At 36.4% G+C, this 25,188-nt stretch overlaps 1 protein-coding gene, 1 long non-coding RNA gene and 2 pseudogenes across 3 annotated transcripts; 1 reads left to right on the top strand and 3 right to left on the bottom strand.

Annotated features, from left to right (window-relative positions):
• Window positions 1-694: 694 nt before the first annotated feature.
• On the bottom strand, window positions 695-5,906 carry LOC147506614 (serine carboxypeptidase-like 18). The gene is made up of 12 exons (XM_086558688.1): window positions 5,742-5,906; window positions 5,432-5,577; window positions 5,073-5,149; window positions 4,826-4,948; window positions 4,348-4,450; window positions 4,194-4,231; window positions 3,892-3,993; window positions 3,703-3,789; window positions 3,417-3,599; window positions 3,234-3,305; window positions 3,033-3,154; window positions 695-806 (listed from the first exon to the last, which is right to left on the bottom strand). The coding sequence occupies exons 1-12, from the start codon at window positions 5,870-5,872 to the stop codon at window positions 713-715; spliced, it is 1,278 nt and encodes a 425-aa protein (XP_086414814.1). The 5' UTR covers window positions 5,873-5,906; the 3' UTR covers window positions 695-712.
• Window positions 5,907-13,056: 7,150 nt separating this feature from the next.
• LOC147506613 (uncharacterized) lies at window positions 13,057-14,063 on the bottom strand. The gene is made up of 3 exons (XR_015220836.1): window positions 14,044-14,063; window positions 13,415-13,470; window positions 13,057-13,295 (listed from the first exon to the last, which is right to left on the bottom strand). It is a non-coding gene; the product is annotated as an uncharacterized LOC147506613 (long non-coding RNA).
• A 6,240-nt stretch (window positions 14,064-20,303) lies between these two features.
• On the bottom strand, window positions 20,304-22,028 carry LOC147506612 (putative vacuolar membrane protein YML018C; annotated as a pseudogene). Its single transcript, XR_015221154.1, has 2 exons — window positions 21,228-22,028; window positions 20,304-20,753 (listed from the first exon to the last, which is right to left on the bottom strand). The product of XR_015221154.1 is annotated as a putative vacuolar membrane protein YML018C (transcript).
• A 1,096-nt stretch (window positions 22,029-23,124) lies between these two features.
• LOC147506611 (secreted RxLR effector protein 161 pseudogene) lies at window positions 23,125-23,463 on the top strand (annotated as a pseudogene).
• Window positions 23,464-25,188: the final 1,725 nt, after the last annotated feature.

Below are 25,188 nucleotides of genomic sequence, written 5' to 3'. Positions count from 1 at the left end.
TAAAACTTGTGCAAGTCTGCATGTGTAATGCCTTTTGCCGTGTTCTTGATATTATTTGGAGTGTGGGAACTACATTAGCAAAAGGAAATCAATTATACTAAGGTGACATCCCCTAACCCCTAAAAAAAGTGTGTTACTTGTTTTGCATAAGAAACTGTAACAAAAAAATAGCTAAAGATGATTTTGTAATATTGCTTCTACAAATTGCTTATTTGGTTTCCAAATTCAAATAAGAAACAAACAAGTGGCAAACACCAAGAATTCATAGGCCAATAAGAAATGCCAAATAAAAGGAGTTCATAAAACAAGAGTTTTCCCCGCGACGGTCGTGGTGAGCATGGGCAACATCCGCGGCGATTTTCGCTAATAGTGCACTTTCGCAACAAGTTCTCACTCTCAACTACAAAGGATTGTGAGATAACCACCTAGCTATCATGGCAAGGCATTCCTCAGGCTTGTATTCGAGCCGCGGTGTCCCCCCCGCCTCGAGAAGCAAATGCAGAATATCGGATTGCATAATATATCATATCATTACTAGACTTGAGAAGGAGAGGTACATTCTTACCTTGACAGTTGCAAATGTCATGCGGTTAGAGTATGCCCTCGTATACCTGCTAGCATAAGAATATATTGCTTAGCTATCAGATTTTGCGAGAAGACTAGGGCGGTTGAAACTTGTAAGTCAAAAACATACCCCTAACTTGACCATCGACTAACCACGGCCGCCACCGCCTATAATAGAGTAGTTGAGGGATTTAATCCAGGCTTGGGTACCCAAGTGATTTTTACCATTGTCATGGTCCCCACTGCAAGATAAAATAATAATATTAGTAATTGCAGCACTTTAATGGAAAATGGAACCATGTAGCCATTCACTCTAATACAACTAGCTACTGTGGACGTGGTATCCACGTGGGATCCACAAACTTTTTTTTTTTTAATTTTTTAAAAAATTAATAAATATTAAATTACTATTTTGTCTCTAAAAAGTTAAAAAAATAATAATAAACTATAAAATGACCAAAATACTCCTACGTCCACGCACATTCACTATTCACTCGACCCCTCGTCTTTCTATATATTAAAGATGTGTCAAGAATATAGAAATTACCACAAAAGATTCTTATGGAAAGGGCTAGACCTTATGACAGCTAATGCTCTAATTAGTTGGGAGGACATGTGCTTCCCCTTTGCTGAAGGAGGACTGGGAATAAGGGATTTGAAAACAACAAACAAGGCAAAGAAACCCTGAAGCAAGTATGGCAGATTGCAAAGTAACAAGGAAACGATTTGGGTTCAATTAGGTTAAGAAGAACTTAGTCAAGCAAAAAGAACTTTTGGGAAATGAAGATACCAACCGATTGTTCCCGAGTCGAGAAATGTAATCGGGTTGAGAACCGGCTATTCCGTTGATACTATACAAGATTGGAGATGGAAAGAACACGAATCTATGGCAAGATCCATGGTGCATCCAAATCGCATTCTCGAGAAAGATTCCCACAAGTGTTACGCTTATGCATCTACAGTAACCTTAACTCTAAAGTATCATGCTTTATAGAGAATGACGAGATGGGCGCATTACCACAATACATAAGAACACGCTTGAATGATATAGTCACCGTGGATGGAAGAGGAGGTTGAGATTGAAGGAGGAGAGGATAGTATTGTATGGAGGGAGTTGTTTACAGGAGAATTCAATCTTAAAGATACCTATGAAAGCTTAAGGAACATGAGACGGATGCCACTTGGCGAGTTTGATTTGGTTCCCGAATAGGATTCCGACACTCGCTTGTGGGGATGGATGTTTTTCAATGAAGAGCTGAAAACGAGGGATAAAATGCGACAAATGAAATGTCATAAATGATGACATATGTGTGTTATCTTTGGAGGGAGACGGAAAGTCATCAAAGACTGCTCTTCGAAAGTGCTCATACTCGAATATTTGGTAATGCAGCTTCTTTGTTATCGGGCTACAGCCGCATTTAATGTGATAACTTGGCGGGATGAAGTCGAAAGTGGTTATGTCAAGAGTAAAGGAAAAGGAAGCAAGGCGACGCACTAAAGCTAGTCACAAATGCTTTTCTCTTTGGATTTGGAGAGAGGAACAGCAGAATCTTCGAGAGGAAAACAAGATTCCTTAATCGATAGTACATTTCGTAATACAGGATGTAAAGACAAAGATCAACTCGATCACATACAAGATGGAGGAAGGGCGTGAAAGAGACGAAGTTCATGCAAAGATGGAATGCACACATTGAGCCCATTTCGATAATGGCTTCGAAGATGCAAGTGGGAAAGAGCGAGAACCTGAATAGTGAATTTGAACAACGATGGAACACTAACAGTGCAGCTAGGAGGATGGGCAAATGAGTTTAAGGGATGATCGAGGGGCGAGTGTAATGGCAAAGAAATAAAGGGAAGTCGCACTTCCACTCAATCGCGTTCATTGAGCTAGAAGGACTACATCAAGGGTTGAAGTTAGCGAACAAGCACAATATTAAGAGGATCAAGGCCCAAACAGATTCAACGAATGTGATCTCACTCATAAAGAACAAAAGGAAGCCATGGAGAGCAAAGAAGATGATAGAAGACATAAAGGAACAGATAAACAGCCTAGAGTCATTTCATATTACTCATATTTATAGAGAATGTAATAGGTTAGCAGATAAATTAGCAGAGAATGTACTAATTGTTTATTTTATTGAACTCACCCCAAGCTCATTTTATGAAGATATAAAGAAAATTGTATTTGAAGATGCTAACGGGGTCGAGTACTTAAGGTTGTAATAAGTCCTGTTTTTTTCTCCCTCTGGGAAAGGGGTAGGGGACCTCTTAATTAAAAAACCCCGCTTGCCTGTCAAAAAAAAAAAAAAAGAAATTACCACAATTTTTGCCGAGTCAACAGTCAATAAAAGATTGGAAATGTAACCAGTTGACATGGATTTTCTTTAGTTGACGACACAACAGAACAAAAACTAGAATGAACTTGCTATAAACCTTTAGCATATAAAGGGAAGGTGAGATATATCTACCTGTATATCAAAGCACGATAACCTCTAGCGCTGAGATTCTGATGATAAATTATACTACTTTGAACATCTCTTTCCAAAGGTAACTTCTTAAATTTGCATCTTACCCATGTGTTTATTGATCCCTGAATGTCATCACAGAATACCCAACTGATGTTAATTATATCCCATCTCCCTCTTTGAATATCTGTGAAACAATCATACCTTTCTGATATGGAGAGCATTGCGAACACTATCGTCATTTGCCCAGTAGACCAGGGACACATAATTAAATTCCTACATAGTGAAGTTCAATGATTAATTAGGTATTGCTGAAAACTTCTTAGCATGTGAAGAGTATGCACTAACATACTTACACGCAAGTTTAGAGAAAGAGATGGAACTTACCCTGCACTCAGACTTAGGAGAAAGCAAAGCTGGAAGTTTCTTTCCAAGAAATCTTCGATCTCCTTGTATCCTTCTTTCCAAAGGTAACTCTATAGTGCAGTTGTTGGGATCTGAAATGCAGTTTGGCTCCGTAGAATAGCAGTTTGGCTCCAAAATATGGGCTTCGTTCACCCTATTAATCAACTGCTAAACGCAAAAGAAATTTTGATTTTACATGTCTTTGACAGTTCCAAGAGGACTTAAAACTTAGAAGCCCAAGGAGACAGAAAAATCCTCACACTCCCACCTCTAAAGCAGCTCCCAGATTCTTGACACATTCGACGTTCTTAGGATCTACATTTACATACTCTCCTTTGCAAGTCCTTTTCGTCAACTACAAAAACAATAAAATAAATATCACATGCGCCTCAATAAGAGCAAGCTATACAAGGAAGAAATTCAAAAAATTGGAATGTTTTGTGGTGAATAGAATTACCTCGTAGAGTTCGTCTGTTATAAGTGCCATCCTATGGGAGAACAGAATCTTTGAATTACCATCGAAATGCACATCTGTCACTGGGTTCCCTAATAGATATCCCTGGGGCATTACCATTGGCCAATATGTTCAAGTTTAAACTGAAAATAACATGTTTTATACACCGCTTCTTATGCAAAGTGACCATTGACTTCATTTCTTTGAATGAGAGAAAGAAGAATAAACAACACAATGTGAAGACGCAAAGTGAACTCTTTAAATTACACAACAACTTGCTTCAGATATCACTTCAGAGTATGTACCTTCAGATTGATGAGTGGTTTGTGCTGAGCTGAAATACCTGCCACACCATCATGAACAACACATTAAATTGAGTGACGTGAATTTCATTAAATTGAGCTGGAAAAGAAAATTGAAATTTAAAGCTGGATGATCCAAATACCCCCAAAAGCTCACCGTCTGCTATTTCCTTGGCAATGATTGGAATAGTAATGCCACAATAAGAATCACCGCCAAGGTAAAATGGATTATTGTTGAACTCTGGGCGATCAGCCAACCACTAGCCAAAGATCATTCCAATTAGTTGAAATATACATGGATAAAACACTTGGACAGGATGTTATGAATCATGATAGATCATGGATGTCTTGCATGATGAACTGAAAATATTGTGTCAATGAGGCAGGTGCGGTAAAAATCTTATCTCAAACTGAGGAAGGGGGTATTTGGTATGTCCTGTTAAAACTTAAAACTGCTCAGAAGGCTCTAGTAATCTATTGACCAGTGATGTGAGCATACTACTGCCGATGTCCTGTTACAATTTTTTTGGACTTGTATATCTTTTTTCTTTTCCGGTCCATTCTCACACACTCTAAAGCGACGAATATATTTATGTGGCTTTCATGAGCTAAGCGTATCCGAAGGGCTTCCCCACCTTTCTTAAGAAGATATAAGTTTGTCTAGATGATTTTGTGTCACTGCTGTTCCATCCCAGCAAACTACTCGAGTATGAGAATCCAGTACCAACAGGTGCATCTAGAAAGATAATGCTGCAAACCTGGAAGTTCATTGTCACCATATAAATATCAGAGCCTTCAAAAGTGATCACCCTCACAGATGGCTTTACAAGAACCATATTAGCGACAAAGAGAAATGACTTAAAATGCTTCATTCAATCATACCTTCGTCCAAGAGTATGGATTTAACACAAATGAAGGCAAGCCGCTCCCACTGTAGTCATCGTTGATCCTTAATGGACCTACATGGAACCAAAGGATTATGGGACTGTAGTATCCTCCTCTTTTACAAGTGCATCTGCCAATGGCCAATGCTCAAGTATTCTAAAACTCATAGGGTGTTTGCTTTGACACTTATTTCTTGATTGCTACAGCGGTTAAATAGTCATTAGAAACACAAGGCAACGAGATTGAAAATCTGTAGAAGAGAAACCCCCTTCCCCAGTTTACATTGTCGCCTTGTTTCTTTTCTACTCTTCGATTCTGGTTTGATAGAATGTGATTAATGAAAAAACATGGATCACCTATTTCCAAAACAAGTCCACTGAAAGCTGAGCAACCAGGGCCTCCTGTGAGCCAAAGCATAAGAGGGTCCTCTTTGGGGTTCCTTTCTGACTCGATGAAGTAATAGAATAGTTCCACACCATCTGAGTCATCTACATTAACGTATCTGAATTTGGAACATAACTTCACCAATTAAAATGTACACATATAATTTAAACATGTGTTTCATTTGCTTTAGTATTTTTTGCTATGTAATCATGTTGTTTGCACAAGACATAAAAATGAGATAATAAGTAATTTGTAGCAGTGAGAGACTAATTAGAAAGTCACCCGGTTTCAAGTTGGAACGGGAGGAGACCTGGATAACCTGGTAGAGCCCTTACTTTTGAGCGGGAGAGTGCTACCACTCCAAAAGAAGAGCAGTCCAGTAGAAGCAGCACAAGTAGAAGAATAAAATGCATTGCGGTTCAAGGGACTGTTGTAGGAAAATAGGATGGGCTTACTAGTTATATACTTACTAGATTGATGCACGCACAACGTGCGTTTTGCTTAGGAATAGCAGTGGTACCCCCAAACGTACTGTCATCCCGTCTGGTCCCCCACCTACATTAATAAAATGCATTAATTCAAATACGTGGTTCATAAGTGGGGAGAGATGATATCCAACTACTTTAATTATTAAAATTTAAATAGCGCGCCCTACCTTTCGTAGTTTTTTTAATTTTTCTGATTTTGTCCTCGCTAAACACTATTATTACAATCTATGCCATCCGAAATTTCAACAATTTCATTAGAAATTTCAGACAAATTTTCACACTATTATTACAACCCATGCCACAACGGCACAACCTATGCCATCCGAACTTTCGACAATTTCATCAGAAATTTTAGACAAATTCTTATATTTTTTTTTTAAAATTTTTTTATCCCGAAAAATTTAACATATTTCTAAATTAGTGGATTAGTGGCATAATTAACAATTCGTAATACAGTAAAAATTAGATAATGGAAAATATTGGAATAAAATTCGAAGCTTCAATAAAAATTCATTTTTTCAATTCGGATTAAAAAAACGGAAATGGCAAAAGTTCGGGTTAGTAAGTAATTCGAAAGATAATAATCTGAAGCTAAAAATAAAAAAAAAATAATGATAAAATTTAACAACATACTTAGCAAACTTATAGTAACAATACGAATAATTCAAAATTAATGATTTCTTGCCGAATTAATGAATTATTCCAGTATCATTGAAAAATAATACATTTTTAAGCGTTTTCGAATTAAACAAATAATTCACCGAATTGTTAACTATGGTTAGTGGGACCTCCTTACATCTAGAGTAACAAATCCTCGGAATATAAATTTTTAATGATCTATTCAAATTTGAATTTTGAATCGGATTTTTATTTAACCCGATTGATTTCGATTTCGAATAGGCACCATAATATAAGTGTGAAAAACAATAGGCACATCGCGCGTGCCAGAATAGGTTTCACGCTTATCGATCGTGCCCAGAATGCTAATATCTATAAATTGCCTGAGATACATTCGTATAATCAATAATGGAAAATGATGTTGTATACTTGTGTGAGTATTACATGGAAAGCGGGTGAAAAGTGAACGGACCACACAAATAGGGGTGATCTATGCCAATGACCAAAATATTACCGATATATCTCAGTTTTTGAGGTACCCGATATGGATATATTGTGATATATTAGAGGAATATATCGACACATTTTGTCTCTGTTATTTTATGATATATCGATATTGTGATATAGATTGTTGAGTTTGACCAATTTTTATTAATATATCAACGATATTTCTCGTATTTTCCGATATATCGACATACAAAACAAAATTTTGACCGGTCAACAAAAAGATATATATCTACCGATATATCCGATATATATCAGTTTTTGGGGGTCCGATATATCGCCCGACATCCAAATATTTGACATTGATCTATGCAGGTGTTGAATATGCAGGGAGTGACTCTTAAGGACAAAACAGTCGAAAATGTAACTCTCAAGTCTTAACACTACGTACCTTTTTTTTTAATCACTCACAAGGACTGGGTAGATAAAATGTCAAATATATCCTTGACGCAAAACAAAAAATGGCTCAGGTAGATGAAAGATCAACTATACCCCTGATGCAAAATAATAAACGGCCCGGCCTTACCGAAATAACCCGATGTATATAGTATGAACAATCACTGTTCATACCTCAATATAATGTATGATTAGTAAGAACACTTATTAAAGTATGAATAATCATTGTTTATACCTATTTGGGGCATGAAAAATCATTGTTCATATTTTAACATGAGATATGAACAATCAATGTTCGTATGATCGAACAATTATTGTTTATACCTATTTGAGATATGAACAATTAATGTTCATACTTCAACATGAGCTATGATTGAACAATCATTGTTTATATTTATTTGGGGTATGAACAATCACTATTCATACCTCAACATAATGTATGATTAGCAAGAACATCTACTGGAGTATGACCAATTAGTGTTCATACATATTTAGGGTATGAACAATCATTGTTCATACATCAATATAGTGTATGAGATACATTACCTATTTGGATATGAACAATCACCAAATTTATTTTATTTATAAATATAACGTAGAGGGGTGAAACTGATATTTAAAAAAAAAAAAAAATTATGCTTTATATCTATAATAACACGGAGGGGTAAAACATGTATTTAAAAAAATGTAAAAAGGTCGGGCCAACTTATTTTATCCTTGAGGGTTACTAAAATTGAAATAGTGGGTTCGTAGGTTACTTAATGTTGGAATTTTTCATTGGGAGTTACTAAAAAAAATCAGAACAAGTTTGTAGACAGGCAACTGTTTGTTGTCCACAAAACATCAAGTGCTGATTGGTGGTTTTGCTGCCCGAAAAATTTGTTTTTCTGCCCAAAAGTTGATTAGGCCAATGAAAAGTTGATGTTTGTGGACAAGTCCGCCTACAAATTCGTTCTAAAAAAAAAAAATATCCTCTAGAGTTGGTTTAACTCAAATTGATCCTCCGGACTATTCTCTTGGTTGAATATGGCGTCTCAAATGCCATCAACGCCATCTTCAACGATGTCGGAAATAAAAACTATATATAGTATGCAAAGTTACCATCCCAGACACCCCATTTTTGCCCCCTGCATAATTCATTCATGATTTTGCCTTGAATTAAATTTGATCATATAAGGTGATTTGCTTTCTAGAGTCTTCATTTCTACATCAATCTTCTTTTTTTTTTTTTTCTTCTTTTAGCGTCTTTTTAGACTCTCCTTATCATGTTCTAGCTATGGGGGTGAAGTTTAGTTGCTTTCGAATTTTGAGTTTAAAATTACCAAAATGCCCCTCAGAACCCTTTGGAGCCCAAATCTCGTTTTTCCACTCTTTCTTTAGATAAGATTATTTCATATTTGAATTCCTCTTGAAAAAATCCTTCAAATGAGTACAAGCTTGCCTAGGTTCCTTTTGGATTTGAAACCCTAATCTTGCCATATCCCGCTTCAAAAATTTTATTGCTGCTACTGCTCAAAGGTCAATATATTATTGGAGTAAGATTTCGACCCAAGGGTATTTTTTAAGAGTTCATGGACCTTCCTAATGGATTCATGAACAACTTTTGTGAAGAAGAGTTTGCCTTAATTTTGACCCGGTCAAAGGAATTTGCAACGTTGAAAATATGGTCAAAATGGGCTTTTTGTGGATTTTGGACTTGTGCTTGTGGGCTGTGGATCCAGCTCGAGTTGGACCTTTTCATTAGGGTTTCTAGCCCATTTTCAAGCCTCCAAAACCTAGATAACCTTCCTTATTTGTTTGATTTGATTTGATCCCAAAAATCAAGAATATTCTAGAAGAATATGCCATTTTGGAGCCAAGTTTGGAAACCCCGGATTATGGGCTCATTAAGGACGTGTAGGGCTTGATTTTTTGCCCTAATCCATCTGAAATATCCAAAACCAAGGGCCAAGATCGCACCCCCTTATCCCACCTCTTGAATCAAGGGCCGTTTAGGAGGTGCAACCCGAAAGTAGCAGAGCCATTGGATTTTTCTTCATCAACACTCAACCATTGGATCAAACTCATTACCATATTTGAATCCACGCCCAAAAGCTATAAATATGGGTCTCATTCACCCACAAAAAAGAATCTAGAGCAAGCTAGAGCTAGTAATTCGGAGTTAATAATCTGGACCTAGTTATTCAGAGCTAATAACCTTCTTTTCTTTAGTGTTCTTCATTTTTTCTTTCTAGTTCTTCATTTTAGCCTTTTTTTTCTTCTCGTCGATATTGAGTAGAAACTTCTTTTCACCAAAAGTTGTTTTTTCCCTCAAATCACCTGTTTCAATCCAAAAATCACAGTTGTCAATTCAAGATCACACTACACCATAAATGGTGTTTAGTAACAGTTATAATCGTTACTTATATTTTTATTAACGCTTATATCCATTACCTCCAAGGTTATTCTGATCATTTAGGCAAAATTTAGTAACGGATATATTTGTTACATATATTAATTTAGTAAATGCTTATATTCGTTGGTATTTATTTGTAACAAATAGTCAATTGTTGATTGTCCACACAAATATTTCATTTCTAACGGATATAACTGTTGTTAGTGAAGTTTGGGGCCCTTTCATTACTAACATTTACCGTAACAGATATAACCGTTACTAAAAAGCAGTCGGACAACAAAAAACAAAATCTGGCCCTAAAAGGTTTCCACCCTATAGAGAGCTACATCACATCGAATTATCCACAATCCATCTTACATATGAAAATATTACATTACATTACAACTCAAGTAACAAGTAAATAAAATTAAAAAAAAAAAACCCCCCACTCGGTTAATATTATATAATTAAAGCCACCAATCTAAATCCCAATTTACAGACCAAACACTTGTAAAAATGAATTAACCTAATTGTATCCATCCAAAGTTACAATAACAATTGTAAGACATAACAGAAACTGACAAACACTAACAAGTTGACAAAACTACCAACTCGACCATTGAGAATATGCCAAGTACCAGTCAGAAGTAGCACCACCATCTGCACCCTTACATCGTTGGATGTGTATACCTGTTTTTACCAAAAAATAGTCGCCTTAATCTCATACTTCCCACATAAAAGAAGAGACCACAAAAAGTTGAACCCTAAAATGTAGGTTAATACCGCAAAATGACGTAACATGCATATTTTTACCTCAATGAAGGCACTAGGATGTGGACAGTTCTATTTCTATGATAATCTCCAAGTGTATTATACAACAATGCCGCAATATCAAGTGTACCTCTCTCATTATTGCTTTGAGAACATCTATGTCTCCATTCAAATTCCTATCTGCCAAAGAAGTGTCTATCCATCATAAAGTAATCAGTTGATTACTAACAAACAAGGATACAAGCAAGCAATTAAACTCATGCACCTAAGAAACAACCAAAATTCATATGTCTAAACTGTGCTTGTGAAAAATAAATCCCTTGTCCAATCACTTAGTAAGCTTAACATACACATAACCAAATCAATTTACTTGATTCACCCTCCCTAAAAGATCACATAGATTCAAAGATGCATATCATGAGTCTACCATGGTAGAAAAGAAATTGGACAAAATGGTTCTCTCACCAAGGCTTAAAACAGAATCCAAAAAGCATTACCTCAACATTATCACACAATTCTTATAACACCTTAACAACACCTCATCCCTTACCACTATGATTTCCCACAACATATTAGAAAGGTAGAATAGCTACCACTCAAACGCCATAGTGCTAACGATTTCCCATAACATTTTGCAAGTGAATTAAATGCAAAAAACAATATCTAAACACTACCAACAACCCATTTCCTTCATATGAACAAATTTAGTCTGTAATAATTTCTTTCAGCAAGGCAAGTAATTTCTTTTTTTCTAATAATAGAAAAAAGAGTACACAAAGAATTACCTTTCAAGGGTGTTAAAAGAACTTAAAATACACACCCAAGATTTGAGCTAGAACAATACCTTCAAGGTGAACTTAGATGTCATTCTTTTGAATCGATGACTCAAAACTAAATTTTTGCCTTGCATTCATATCACGAAATAATCATTGTTTCCCACACCCTTTAAAAAATGGAAGAAAATCAATCGATTAAGGTCAATCCTTCATCCTCTTAAAGAATGAAATAAGAGAAAGAAAAACACATATTAGAGGCACACATAACAAGTTATTGTAGTGTAAGGAATTTCATGCAGTCATAATAAATGAATACCAAAAGGAACAATACATAATAACGGAATATCAAGTACTCAAATTGCAAATAAAATGTAGTTTATCATGTTTGCCATTTAAAGTCTTGAATAGGCTACTTAGTTTAGTTCAATCAATAAAGCAGCTTATGATGAGCTAAGAAGCTTCGAGATTTTTAATGATTCATTCAAAAGTTAGTTGTATCATTAACATAATATAAACTGATAATTGAGTCCCATCACTGTCTGAGTGAGCAAGGCACATCAGCCAAACGGTGTAGAAACATTGCACCACATTGAGATCCTAACAAATTCTACTTAATTATAGAGATTTCCCGAGTCTTCAAAAATGCTCAACTTCGTATGAAATGGTACTTTCTTATAAGTAGAGTTACACCATTTATTAGATTTACAAAGCGAAAATTTTGCCCTGTTACAAAATGGCCCTTATGGTGTAGTGAATCTCCAAAAATATAATAAAAAACATAATAATATCGCACGCGAAAATAGTTTGATGAAACGAATTTCTACCTTTTGTGGTTGACACAAACGCCGACGATACATTAGTCTAAGTATAAAATGAGCATGGGCATTCTTGGGCATCTTCTTTGCAACATGTACCAAACCCTACAACACTAAACAAAACCAACTAGTAAGTAATATTCACAATGTAATAATAGTAAAATGAATAAAGTCACTCACAATTTTAAGATCAGCGACTTTTGTCTTCACGAGATGATGGCGATGATCTAGAAAAATGTTGTTGTTGTTGTTGATCGATGCAGCAGCGTCTACTATATCATGCCCACCACCAACACTTTCAAATGGTGATATTCTCCTTGGTAACTCTTGAACCACCACTAGTACGACTCTTATTATTATTATTATTATGCGACTGTTTACTACTTTAATATTTCCTTCCATCATGATGTCACCACGGGGTAACATTATTTTCTCTCCACCAACAACACTTACACTAGTAAAATAAATGGTAAATAAATAAAACCTCCTTGTCTCAATTGAATAAATCCATAAAAGACAAGTTATCAACCTTAGAACAATCTTGTTATTTTCCTACCCCGAAAACAATTTTGTGCATAAATTACAGACCACATCCGAAAAATTCAGTGATCAATATGTCCTCTTGGTTACAAAGGGAGCGGAAAATGGACCAAGGGATCTAATAACCTACTATGAATCTAACTAACCAATAGTTGTAGGGTTTTAAAGTGTCTTTGCTAATTGAAACCCTGTTTCTCTTTCTTAGTTGTTTAACCATTATAGGCTTTTTTAAGAAGTTAAGAACTACTATTTTTTGCAAAAGCAGAACTTTGATGCAATGTTTCCTTATGAAACTATTTCGAGGACTCTCGAACTGAGATACAAACTACATGTAAAGATCGTAAACTAAACAATTTAAGTAATCAAAGCGAAAATATTATTGACATGCCATTGCCTTTAACTTGATAGCAAATGTCTTGGCATCATATTGATTGTTCTTCATCTCAAGAACTAGTTGACTAAAGGTCTCCGCAGCTTCACACCATCTGGTATTTCCTCAGAATTCACTTGATTGAGAATCTTATAAAAATCACTAACAAGCCTCTGCACACCAACTGAAAAAAGAATCAGCTTCAAACAACATAAGAAATATTTCAAAAAAGAAGAAGCAGTCTCTCAACAGTCACACACTTAGGACTAGATTAAAATCGTATAACATGAAACAAATATTTACCATTGAATCATCAGGCCATCCAAGAAGTCGTGGCCCCAATCGTCTTCCCAAACAATCTAAGGCACAAAAGTAATGAGTTATAAGTTCCCATCAATTGAAGCTCTGGATGAGAAATATGTGCAATATGAGGAAGACAAAAAAAATCAGATTAAACAAAAAAATGCAATTTTGGTGAACCTAACTAAATGATGAATGCACCAACATTGCAAAGACAACATTAAACATGCTTACATGCCCAAAGTTGCACCAACTATCAAACTAATATATTCAATTTCCAAACACAAAGAAACTGACTCATTAATCCTTTTAAAATGCTCACAACAATAATATAACAATTGAATCCAAGCTATCGTAACTCCCACCAACTGAATTAACAAATCCCAATCCAACAAAACTACTAAACACCCAACATCTAAAATGCCAAGCCCCTAACAACATATCCATTTTCCTTGTAGATCCCATACCCAAACCTAGTATCAAAACAAACATAAATTCAAATCATCAAATTGGCCCATTCCCAAAACAACAATACCCATCTCTCAAATCAGACCCAAATTGAAGAAATACAAACAAATCTCAAAAACAAGATCTCATTTCATAAACAATAATGCAAGCAATGGAAAACTCACCAAGAGAAGAACACTTGTTGGCCTTCAAAGGGTAACAACAGCAGATAAGAATGAATACAAAAGGTAATAAGAAGGCTAAGATTAAGATAGTATGAAAAAGGTGCGATAAGAGATATGACGAGTACGAACTTTGATCTTCATCAAATCAAAAAACTTCCCTTGCTCCATTATTAATATTAATATTTCCACTACTACTCGGGTGTTGTTGATATCGTTATGCTTCTCATGCTAGGTGAGAAATGAAGTTTGCATCGTTTTATTTAGTTCTAATCTTTTTCCCATTAGTTCCACATATACCCTTTTGGTCTTTGTGTTAGATGTTCTTTATCCTTTTTTTATTTGTTTACTAACGGATATAATTGTTACCCAATATTAAAACAATACTTTGAAAATAATTGGAAAAATAAAATGAAATATACTAACGGATACAAAATTACCTAACAATTATATCCGTTAGAAAGGTACTAACGGATATATGTGTTACAAATGAAAATTTTGCTGTGTTACAAAATGACCCTTATGGTGTAGTGTCAAGTTTATCATCAATCAATCAATCTACAATCAAGTATGAGGCAACATTCCGAACAAGGTGACATCTTTCTTTTTTCTTTTATTTCCTTTAGCATTGCATATTAGGTTATTTTTTTATACCATATAGTTATTAGTTTTTTAATAATTTAGTGAGGATCATCCAACTTGATAGATTAATTTTTCAAGCTTTCTTCGTTTGCTTATCTCAACACGTTACACCTCAATAGAAGTAAGGCTGGTTTTTACCAGGCGATTGTGGGTGCCTAACACCTTCCCACATCGTACCTTGACTCCCGAACCCAATAATCATCTAGTTTCGAGGGCAAGTCCTTCACATAGGTTTTACTCAACTTTTCCTTGATAAAGTTAGTGGCGACTCTAAAATCAATTGCATAGACCTAGGTACACATTTTTGCGTGTACACATCCATTTCGCCCAACCCGAACACGCACACAGACACATATTTTAGGTATTTATTTGTGAATAAGTTGGATATATGGAGGTGTTACTAAATTTGAGAAAAAAATGTGAGAAAAGAATACACTGTTGGGTGATGGATTTTTGTTTGTGTTTAAACTAAACGGAGAGTGAAACACTGTGTTGCAACTTTGCAAATAGCCTAGGGTGCAATATAGTATAAGTGTACTTAAAGGTGCAATAATCTATCACAGCTATCACTGTAGGCCATTTTCATGTCATATATAAACGTCATTCTAACATATGAATAGTATGACTAATCGTCCTGACTGTTAATTAGTTCTTGAACAATGGCTGGAATGATCATGCTGGAATATGAATCACTGCATATATAGAGTCGGTTGGAGAGGAATTTTGGATGATCAATCAACCACTGCAAATAATACAAAGTCAGAAAGACTGCAAATTACAAACTACAAAGCTCCGTCACCAAAAAAAAATGTGCACATATTACATAATTTCACCAATTAAAATGTGCACACATTTCATTTGCTTTAGTATTTTGTGCTATGTAATCATGTTGTTTGCACAAAACATAGTTAAAGATGAGATTGTTTCAGCAAGATTTGCCTAAACACACCAGTTGTGTCGGAAGTGGTCTTTTTCGGAGGAGATTGCGAAGGAGATGGTTGTTTGGGAGAGTTGAGACCGGACTTTCGTTTTGAAATTGCCTACATACCCAAAGATATTGCTTGGGATCAAGTATCGATTGCGTAGTTCTGGAAAAATAACGAATGTTGGATTTTATAGGTAGGATTGGTAATAGTTACTTCCTCGTTCTCCAATATTCCAATCGTGGGATGAAGTTGGAGAACTGGCGGGAGAATTGTCCAATTGTGGGATGAAGTTGGAGAACTGGCGGGAGAACTGTCACACGATATGAAGTTGATGGAAGTGAATCTTGAATGTGGATGAAGTTGTGAATGAAGTTGTGGACGAAGTTGTGGAAGCTGTTTGACTCGCAAAATATGTGCGCAATTGATATTGATTTTACGTGTAGGTATGTAGGCTTTGAGCATAGGCTTTGAACATGGGCTCTGAGTGTGGGATTTATTATAGATAAGCTCTGAGCATGGGCTTTGAGTGTGGGCTTTTTGGGCACTGAACATGGGCTTTATTATAGATAAGCTATGAGCGTGGGTTTTTTGTAGATAAGCCCTGAGTATGGGCTCTGAGCGTGGGCTTTTTGGGCTCTGAGCATGGGCTTTTTGGGCTCTGAGCATGGGCTTTATTATAGATAAGCTCTGAGCATGGGCTCTGAGCGTGGGTTTTTTGGGCTCTGAGCATGGGCTTTATTATAGATAAGCTATGAGCATGGGCTCTGAGCGTGGGATTTTTGTAGATAAGCTCTGAGCATGGGCTCTGAGTGTGGGTTTGTATTGAATTAGGCTTTTATTGGGCCACATTTGTGGGGGCCGGAACATCGCCCTCTCTTTGTTACATGGGCAAAGCCTGTGTGGCAAACAAATTTTTTTTTTTTTTTTTTTTTTTTTTTGGAAAATGGATCTTGATGCATGTGTGGATCAATGTAATGTGGATGCAAGCAGGAAATTGCAAATTACTCTAATTTGGTGTACCTTCTCCATGAATAGAATTTTGGAACTCTTAACCATTTTTTCGGAATTTGTCAAATTCCTGAATTTTGATTCTGTAACGAATTTTTCTGATCTTCTTGACCAAAGTGAGGCATTGTCTTCTAAGCATTTTTTATTTTGAAAAGATTGTAAGTTTATTCTTACAGCCATGCCCTTGGGACTTCATGTTTACATGTTCATCTCCTTTTACAACTTCCTTCACGCAAAAATCTCACCAAAAGTTCCACCTTCTTTTTCATCCTTCTTTGTATAAAACCTCTGGTGCACTTCACATGATACTTCACATATGCATAAAAGTTTAGTAGATTTCATACCGTCTTGTCCATCTTTGAACCTTCTATATGTCGTGAAAATATATCAAGAGAGACAAATCCTCCGTTGGTGCTTAAATCGTGGGATGAAGTTGGAGAACCGGTAAAGAAGATACCACCCTTTGCATGGACAACATCTACAATGGGTTTCCAAGCTTCCACTGCTCCTTGATTAACGGCAAACTTTGTTTAAAACAAACAATTCAATCAATTCCAAAGACGGCAATTTAACTTCATATGTTAGAAAACATAGCGGCAATTCAATTAGCGGCAAATCAAAGCGAGGGACAAATCAAAATCAAAGTGACAAATTCAACTACAGCCGGCAAAATCAAGTAGCGGCAATTCAAGCAAATCAAGCCGGGTAATTCAAGCGCGACAATTCAATTAGTGGCAAATCAAGCGTGATAAATCAAATACAGCCGGTGGCAAATTCAACTACTGACCCGGTGGCAATTCAAACAAATCGGTTTGGTAATTCAAGCGTGACAATTCAATTTTACTACCCGGCGACAAACTTTCTTCCTAAATATTGATCAGCGGCATTTCAATTCGATTTTAATTCAAACTTTCTTCCTAAATATTGATCAGCAGCAATTCAATTCTTCGAATTCAAACTTTTTTCCTAAATATTGATTAGCGGCAATTCAATTCTTCCTAAATATTGATCAGCGGCATTTCAATTTGATTCGAATTCAAACTTTCTTCCTAACTATTGATCTGCGACAATTCTAAATATCATTTGGATCAACGGCATTCCAGAAAACACACATCCAGCGGTATTTCAATTTGAAGGGATCGGCCGTAACAGCAGAAAATCAATCGAAGGGATCGGCAGCTCAAAGCTTATGGGATTGATTGAAGTACACTTTGCCGATCTTTATTGCCTTGAATGCCAAATGAAAAAATCCCTGAACTTATCTTCTCATTCTGCTATAAATCTCTTTGGTTCTGACTCAAAACACAATGACCAATTACAACCCCTCGTTAAACAATTGATATGGCGATTCATCCGGTACCCATATAAGCTTGAATAGTTCATAGGCTTTAATTCAACTTCTTCAAAAGAATATCCCATTGGTTGGGATCGGTAACATCGCGACTTTAATTCTTTCACTTTCGGTTCGGTTTGATTCAATGGCTTGCTTATTATGAGTTGTGAGTGAAGCAAGGTTGTTAAGGTAAATGTGAAACTAAGGTGCCAAAGGCCTATATTGCTTGTGGCGAGAGGAGAGGTGCACTTCCAATTGAAGACTTTCTGGAAACAAAACTGTGAAATACCATCGGGGGCCTTAGGTACCCGATTTCTACAATAAAATTAGTTGTGAAATACCATATCATCGGGGCTGCAAATGGAAACCTATTGTTTGTGAAATACCCACATGATTATAATGGAAACCAATGAATTTTATTGTTTGTGAAACAAAAGGTAACCTATTGGTTTACGTTTCTTATGAGAGTCCTTGATATAAAAAGAAAGCAAATCGGCTCATCATCAGTCATAAAACTGAGAGAGAAGAAAATAAAATAAAAAAATAAAACAAAGTTCTGATATGTAGAGAAAAAAGATGTTTTCTCATTCTGGTGTGAAGGGCGCGACTCGCGCTCCATTTACACCTGGACAAGGCGCGACCCGCGCTCATGCATTTGGTGACTTACAGGCTCTTAGCGCGACCCGCGCTCTACCTTATTTAAGCACGAATTTGCTTTTTTCGGAAGTTTTCTGAAATAGGATAAATATAAGTGCATTTGGTGACTCCTGAGCTCTTCAAATGACTGCGCTCCAATCAGATTTAAGCACGAATTTGCTTTTTTTCGGAAGTTTTCTGAAATAGGATAAATATAGGTTTTTTCTGTAGAAACCTAACTTTTCCAAAACAAAGAAAGAGAGATTATAAGTGAGCAATTCTTTGTGAGTTGAGTGTTCATTATTTGTGAGTGAATTGAGAGACTTGTAATCTGTTACTCTAGACATCTAGTAAAGCTTGGAACTCGCAGTGTGGACGTATGCAAATTGCCGAACCACGATATATCTCGTCTTGTGGTTTGTTCTTCTTTTATATTAATTGTTTTACTTTAGATACTTGTTATTTGATATTGAAAAGTGTTGGGATTACTTTGGAGGGTGTTGAAGCCTTGTCTAGTAAGAAGGATCGATTCTTGTGTAAGATTGATCTATTGTAGTGGGTAACGTTGTTTCCACAGTGTTATATTCACAACAATTGGTATCAGAACATAGGTTTACGACCTAGGAATTTGTGTAGACAAGGTGTTCGATTAAATTTCAGAGTTAAATTTTTTTTTTGGGTTATTGTGTGTAACTTAAAAAAATGGGTCCCAAGATGTCAAATGCTAAGTTTGAATTAGAAAAGTTTAATGGGAAAAATAATTTTGGGATTTAGAGAATCCAAGTAAGGGACATCCTCATCCAACAAGGTTTGCATAAGGCTTTAAAGGGGATTAAATCTAAGGCAGCGAGTATGAGTGATGATGATTGGGAAGAGTTCGATCTACAAGCTTGTTCATCAATCCGGTTGTGTCTTGTTAATGAGGTTATGTATAGTGTGATAGGAGAAGATACCGCTGCCGGTATTTGGCTCAAGCTAGAGTCTATGTATATGACCAAGAGCATGACTAACAAGATGTATCTTAAGAAGCGTCTTTATCGGTACATGATAGTGGATGGTTCAATGATACAAGAGCCGTTAGTGAGTTCCGTCGACGCCTAATGGATTATTTGAATGTTGGCATGAAGATGGATGATGAGGATTAAGCAACATGTTTAATATTCTTTTTGTCAGAAAGCTATGAGCATCTAATGACTAACTTTATGAACAGAGAAGATGTAGATCTCGACGAAGTTCAAATTGCGCTTCTTTCTTATGAGTTGATGAAGAAGACACGAGTTGAGAATAACATTGATGAAGAAGACACGAGTTAGTGGCAAGAGGAAATTCGTATGACTAGAATTCTACAAGCAATGGAAATTCTAGGTCCAAGTCAAAGAAGCCTTTAAAACATGTACAGTGCTACAATTGCAATGGAAAGGGACATTACGCAAGTAATTGTCCTCACCTGAAGAAAGAGAACAAGAGAGATGGTCAGAAGAAAGGTAAGACAAAAATTGAGGCAAATTATGCTTGGACTCTGAAGGGGATGAGTTCAGTCTTTGTGTGTCCACACAAGACTATATGACCGAAAGGTGGATTTTTGATTTCGGATGTTCCTATCATATGTGCCCAAATAGAAAGTGGTTTACTTCTTATGAGAGCATTGATGGTGGTTCCATTTTGATGGGTAATGACGTTGCTTGTAAGACGTACGGTAGGAATTGGAACTATACGGGTCAAGATGTGTGAGGATATAAAAACAAACCTTTACCGATTAGGAGACCAAACTGCTTCCAGCTGAAAATGTGAAAAGGCTCCAAGTTTGTAATATTCAGTACAAGGGCAACTGGTAGGAATATTAAGAGGTTGAAAAGGCCTAAATATCCAAGTAGTTGCGCCATACTCACACGTCCACACTTTTCATCCTCGTCTGGTATCCTCTTACGAATAATGGTGATAAATGAAGCATACAAGCATGCGGAAGCAAGAGCAAGAATGTCACCAAGCAGAGGATTTGTATCAATGACACTTAATTCAGATTCCATATCACCCAAGCTGACAATTACCGTTCCTCCAAAACATAAAAGGATGCTTACTAACTTTAGCAATGTGAACCTCTCTCCCAAGAATATTAGAGAGAGCAAAAAGGTAAAAAGGCTAGATGTGCTGTTTAAGACGGTATTTGACTGCAGGAGAAAATAATATTAATTACAAGCTAGAAACAGGAAACACCGAAACGGCATCTCTACCACATGTAACTAGACTTCATATATTTGACAGAATTTGATGGTCATCACCGTGCTATTCGTATTGAGGATCACCTAAGTTTGGAGATTATTTATTTTTTCAGCTGATATAGGATCTAAAATTAGAATACCAAATGGTGTTCAAGAAGGAAGACCTGAATGGAAACATATATAGGGGAACCTCCTAGGCATGTTTATTTGTGAGTTGTTAGTAGGATTCCTTAGATAATATGTAGTTTACAAACATCTGCTTGAAAACAGAATGAGGAGTAGACCTGTTACTAGTACCCTCCCTGATACTATGTAAATCTTTTCCAGTTTATTGTAGTTACTTAACTAGCCAAAATAATGTAAGCAATTTAGATTAAACTGATGCATAATCAACAAATGCTAAAAGTATTTAGACACGCTTACTGTCACCCTTGTATACTTGAGAGAGAGATTGGAACAGAGATATGAAAGAAACCAAAAAGGGCACAACAAGAGGCTAACTCTTGCGGTTTTAGTACGAGTCCAGCGCCCTTTGGCATCCAGATGGTTATTAGATACAAGTTCCTCACTCATTTCTCCATGTTCAACAAATTCAGATGGATTTAGATCATCCCCTTTCCTAGTTAAATTGCTCTGCCCAAGAAGAACCTCTTCCTTGTCCGAACGACCAGCATGAATGACATTCTTATTACTAGACCAAAACCAAGTACACTCAACTGAATCCTCCAAATAATGCCAAACTTAAACAACAGGAATATAAATCATAAGTAAAGCATTGCATACATAGGTGACAAGGAACGGTGAAACACCTCCATCTACAACAGATTGAACAACAAAACCAGCAGCAACCCAGATTGTTGCAACAGCTACTATGTATATTAAACCCAATAACCATCTCCAAACTTCCGTATTCATAACTCAGGCCCCCAGTTTTTTTATCAAGTACTTAACCAGTAACCCCCCAACAAGATACTATAATGTTACATCATCACGTACACATCTTTGCACACATTCTTAGTTTTAGCTTAAGAATTCTTCAAGTCAACGTACAGGATAAATAGATAAACATATATTTGTGTTAGCTTGATCAGAGATGAGAAGTAGAAAAGCTAGAAAACTGATAATGGAAATGAGTAGGTTGCAAAAGGACAAAAGACATGAGGCAAGACAAGGGTTGGTTAATTATTTTCATTTTAGTGTAAGCCGTCCTTAATCAATCACTGTGTTTTTTTTCATGAAGTCTTAACGTATTTGCCCATAAGCCAATCTGCTTTTAGTGTCATCTTCATAAATTATTGTACTACGTCTTGTTGTAAGACAATATGGTCTAATTGCTAAGTTGCTAACTTATTGGATCACCACAATAAATAAATAGGGAGTTGAAAATGTATCCCGCACTCACTAGATCTGCATAGGATGTGTCACACATGTTAATTCTTCATTGAGTCTAGACTTCTGTATTTACAAAATTAGTATAAAATAATAACTTATACGAAACAAAATAAATAAATAAAACAAAGGAAAAGAAAATGTCGAGACTTATGTATATGTTAATTGCGTGTTTAAAATATCGGAAGCTTGTGATTTGCATGCTAATGCTATTAAAAGAGGCTCAAAATATACAAGTGCCATAAATAAAGAGTGGTTTGTGTGAGACTGATAGAGGTTTGGTGAGGGGACTGAGGGGTCTTCTGCCTCTTTCCAGTTAATTTGTTTAATTGTATATCTCCTTTCAGTCCTTTGTTTAGTACTGTTAGTAGGGACTAATTGGTTATTGAGCCCAGTCATATATAGGTCCAAGGGCATGGAATAGTAGGGTCGACAAGTATTTCGACAATAACTTCACTAAATGTCCCTACGAACATGCACTTACACTAAGACAAATGAAAATGGAGATGTGTTAAGTTGCCTGTATGTTTGTATGTGCAGTGGATGACTTAATCTTTACAGGAAAAGATCCAAGTATATTCGAAGAATTCAAGAAGACCATGACAAGAGAAATTGAAATGACGGACCATTGGGCTCATGTCATACTACATTGGCATAGAAGTGAAGCAAATGGAAGATGGCATTCTCATATCTCAATAAGGCTATGCAAAAGAAATTATCAAGAAGTTTGAGATGGCTGATTGCAAGTTGGTGAGCACTCCCGTTGAATGTGTCACAAAGTTGTCTAAGCATGATGAAGGTGTAAGAGTTAATCCAACACTCTTTAAAAGTCTTGTTGGCAGCCTACGTTAGTTAACATGCACAAGACCTGACATTCTCTTTGAAGTTATTGGACTTGTTAGTCTTTACATGGAAGCACCAACAATGACACATGAAGGCTGCAAAAAGGATTCTTCGTTACCTTCAAGGCACACTCGGTTATGGTTTGTTTAACTCATCGTCTAACAATTTCAACCTTGTTGGATATAGTGATAGTGATTGGGCTGGAGATGTGGATGGTCGGAAAAGCACCACTGGGTATGTGTTTTACATGAGTGAGACTGCGTTTACTTGGACTTCAAAAAAGCAACAGATTGTCACTCTCTCTACTTGTGAAGCAGAGTACGTTGCTGCCACATCATGTGTTTGTCATGCCAAATGGATGAGAAATATGATGAAGGGACTCCATATGCCTCAAGAGTCTACAGACATTTATGTCGACAACAATTGAGCTCTTCCATTGGCAAAGAATCCAGTTTTTCATGACCTGCAGTAAGCATATCGAGACAAGGTACCATTTTATCAGAGAATGCATCACAGAGAAAGAGGTTCAGCCGCAATACGTACACAAGGTCTCATGATCAACTTGCGGACATTTTTACAAAACCCCTCGAGGTCGAAGATTTTGTTAGAATGAGGAAGATGCTTGGAATGGTCAGCACAAATAAATTAAGTTTGGGACGGGGGGTTTTTGAAAATTAAACTTAATTTTCAACAGCAGGTCACAGAGAAAACTCAATGCATTTTTTGTTTGACTGCTCATATACAAGACGAGTATAGTCATCTGGGATCAAGGCAGCAATTGGGTTCACCACTTCAGTGAAGAATTCAAATAGTGAGTGGTACTGGGCTACTGGCTAAGGATGCGAAATAGAAAGAACAATTTAGATTCTAAAATTATATTGTAAGGGCAATGGTGTGTGCAGCTGTACATGCCATTTAGAATGAACCATTGTACATCACAAAGACGTATAGTGCAACAGTGGTGTGTAGAGACATTATTATACACATGAAGATTTATCTACAAAATGCTATAAATGAGCTAGTAGATTCTTCAGAAACCAGGGAAATCATCTCAAGCCTAAGACTGGATGTTGATTCGAAGCAAAGGACCACAATTCAATGTAGCTGGATGCCTGGACTAGGTCGCCTGAGGACATACTGATGCTAAACGCGGATGGGTGACTGCTAATGGTGCTGGATATGTTGGAATCGTTTAAAATAGCACATAACAATTGTTAATGCATACAGCTGTGATCATAAACTAGGATCCTAACAGTATCTCCATTTCTTGGCAGACAATCATTTCGGCTGTGCTTTACTTGAAGATGAAAAAGAATTCAAATTTTCAGGAGGAGATCTTCCTTGAGGAAAACGTGGAAAGAATATTAGATATATATTAAATTATTGACATATTGTATTATAAAAGTTGAAAGCAGGGAACAGGTGCGTGTGCACAGTTAACATTAACTCAAGCAGAGGTATCTTCATGAAGCCCTTGCACCTGAGATTATCACTATTCTTCAATTTTTAAAATTGATATTTCTGGTACTGTAGTGTAATGAAACTGTTGAATTGTACACTGGACACTGCATATTATGAGTTGTGATAGATGATACTAGTGTTGATGAAAGTGGTTGTGCAGTAATCACGGACATTTCTTCTCCTTCTTAAAGCATAAATAAGTTGTGTGTTTCTTCAATTCTTTTCTTACAATTACAAGATTCAGTCAGCCACACCATTGTGCATAGCTCCCATGGAAAGCTTAAATGTCAACCTTGCCTGACTTCCTTACTGATCTCTCTTTGACATCTGTTCTAACACAGCATCTGCAAACCTACAGCAGCATTCTGAAGCAAAATTAGCCCCCTCTCTGTGTAGTCATATAAATTTTCAAACCATTTCTCTTATAGTCTCCGTTGAGGGCGTCACAACCTTTGACCGTGAAACTCAGTTACCACGAGTTTCAACAACTATCTCGTCTTCATGAATATGGCCAAGGATGCGTCATAAAAGCAACTAATGTTAAATCCAGTCACTATGATAACTTAATCGCAGTCTGGGACCTATCATCGCCTTGATCTGTCTGCTATTAGCTTAAGCTTCCAAACGATACTAGTTGTTGTCCATACTCCATAGGCATTTGGTAGATCCAATGGTTCAGTTACTCAACCTC

This window comes from Coptis chinensis, chromosome 4 (assembly GCF_015680905.1).
Source record: "Coptis chinensis isolate HL-2020 chromosome 4, ASM1568090v1, whole genome shotgun sequence".
NCBI lineage: Eukaryota > Viridiplantae > Streptophyta > Magnoliopsida > Ranunculales > Ranunculaceae > Coptis > Coptis chinensis.
The sequence above is the reverse complement of the archived record's forward strand: the minus strand, read 5'-3'. Positions and strand labels throughout refer to the sequence as shown.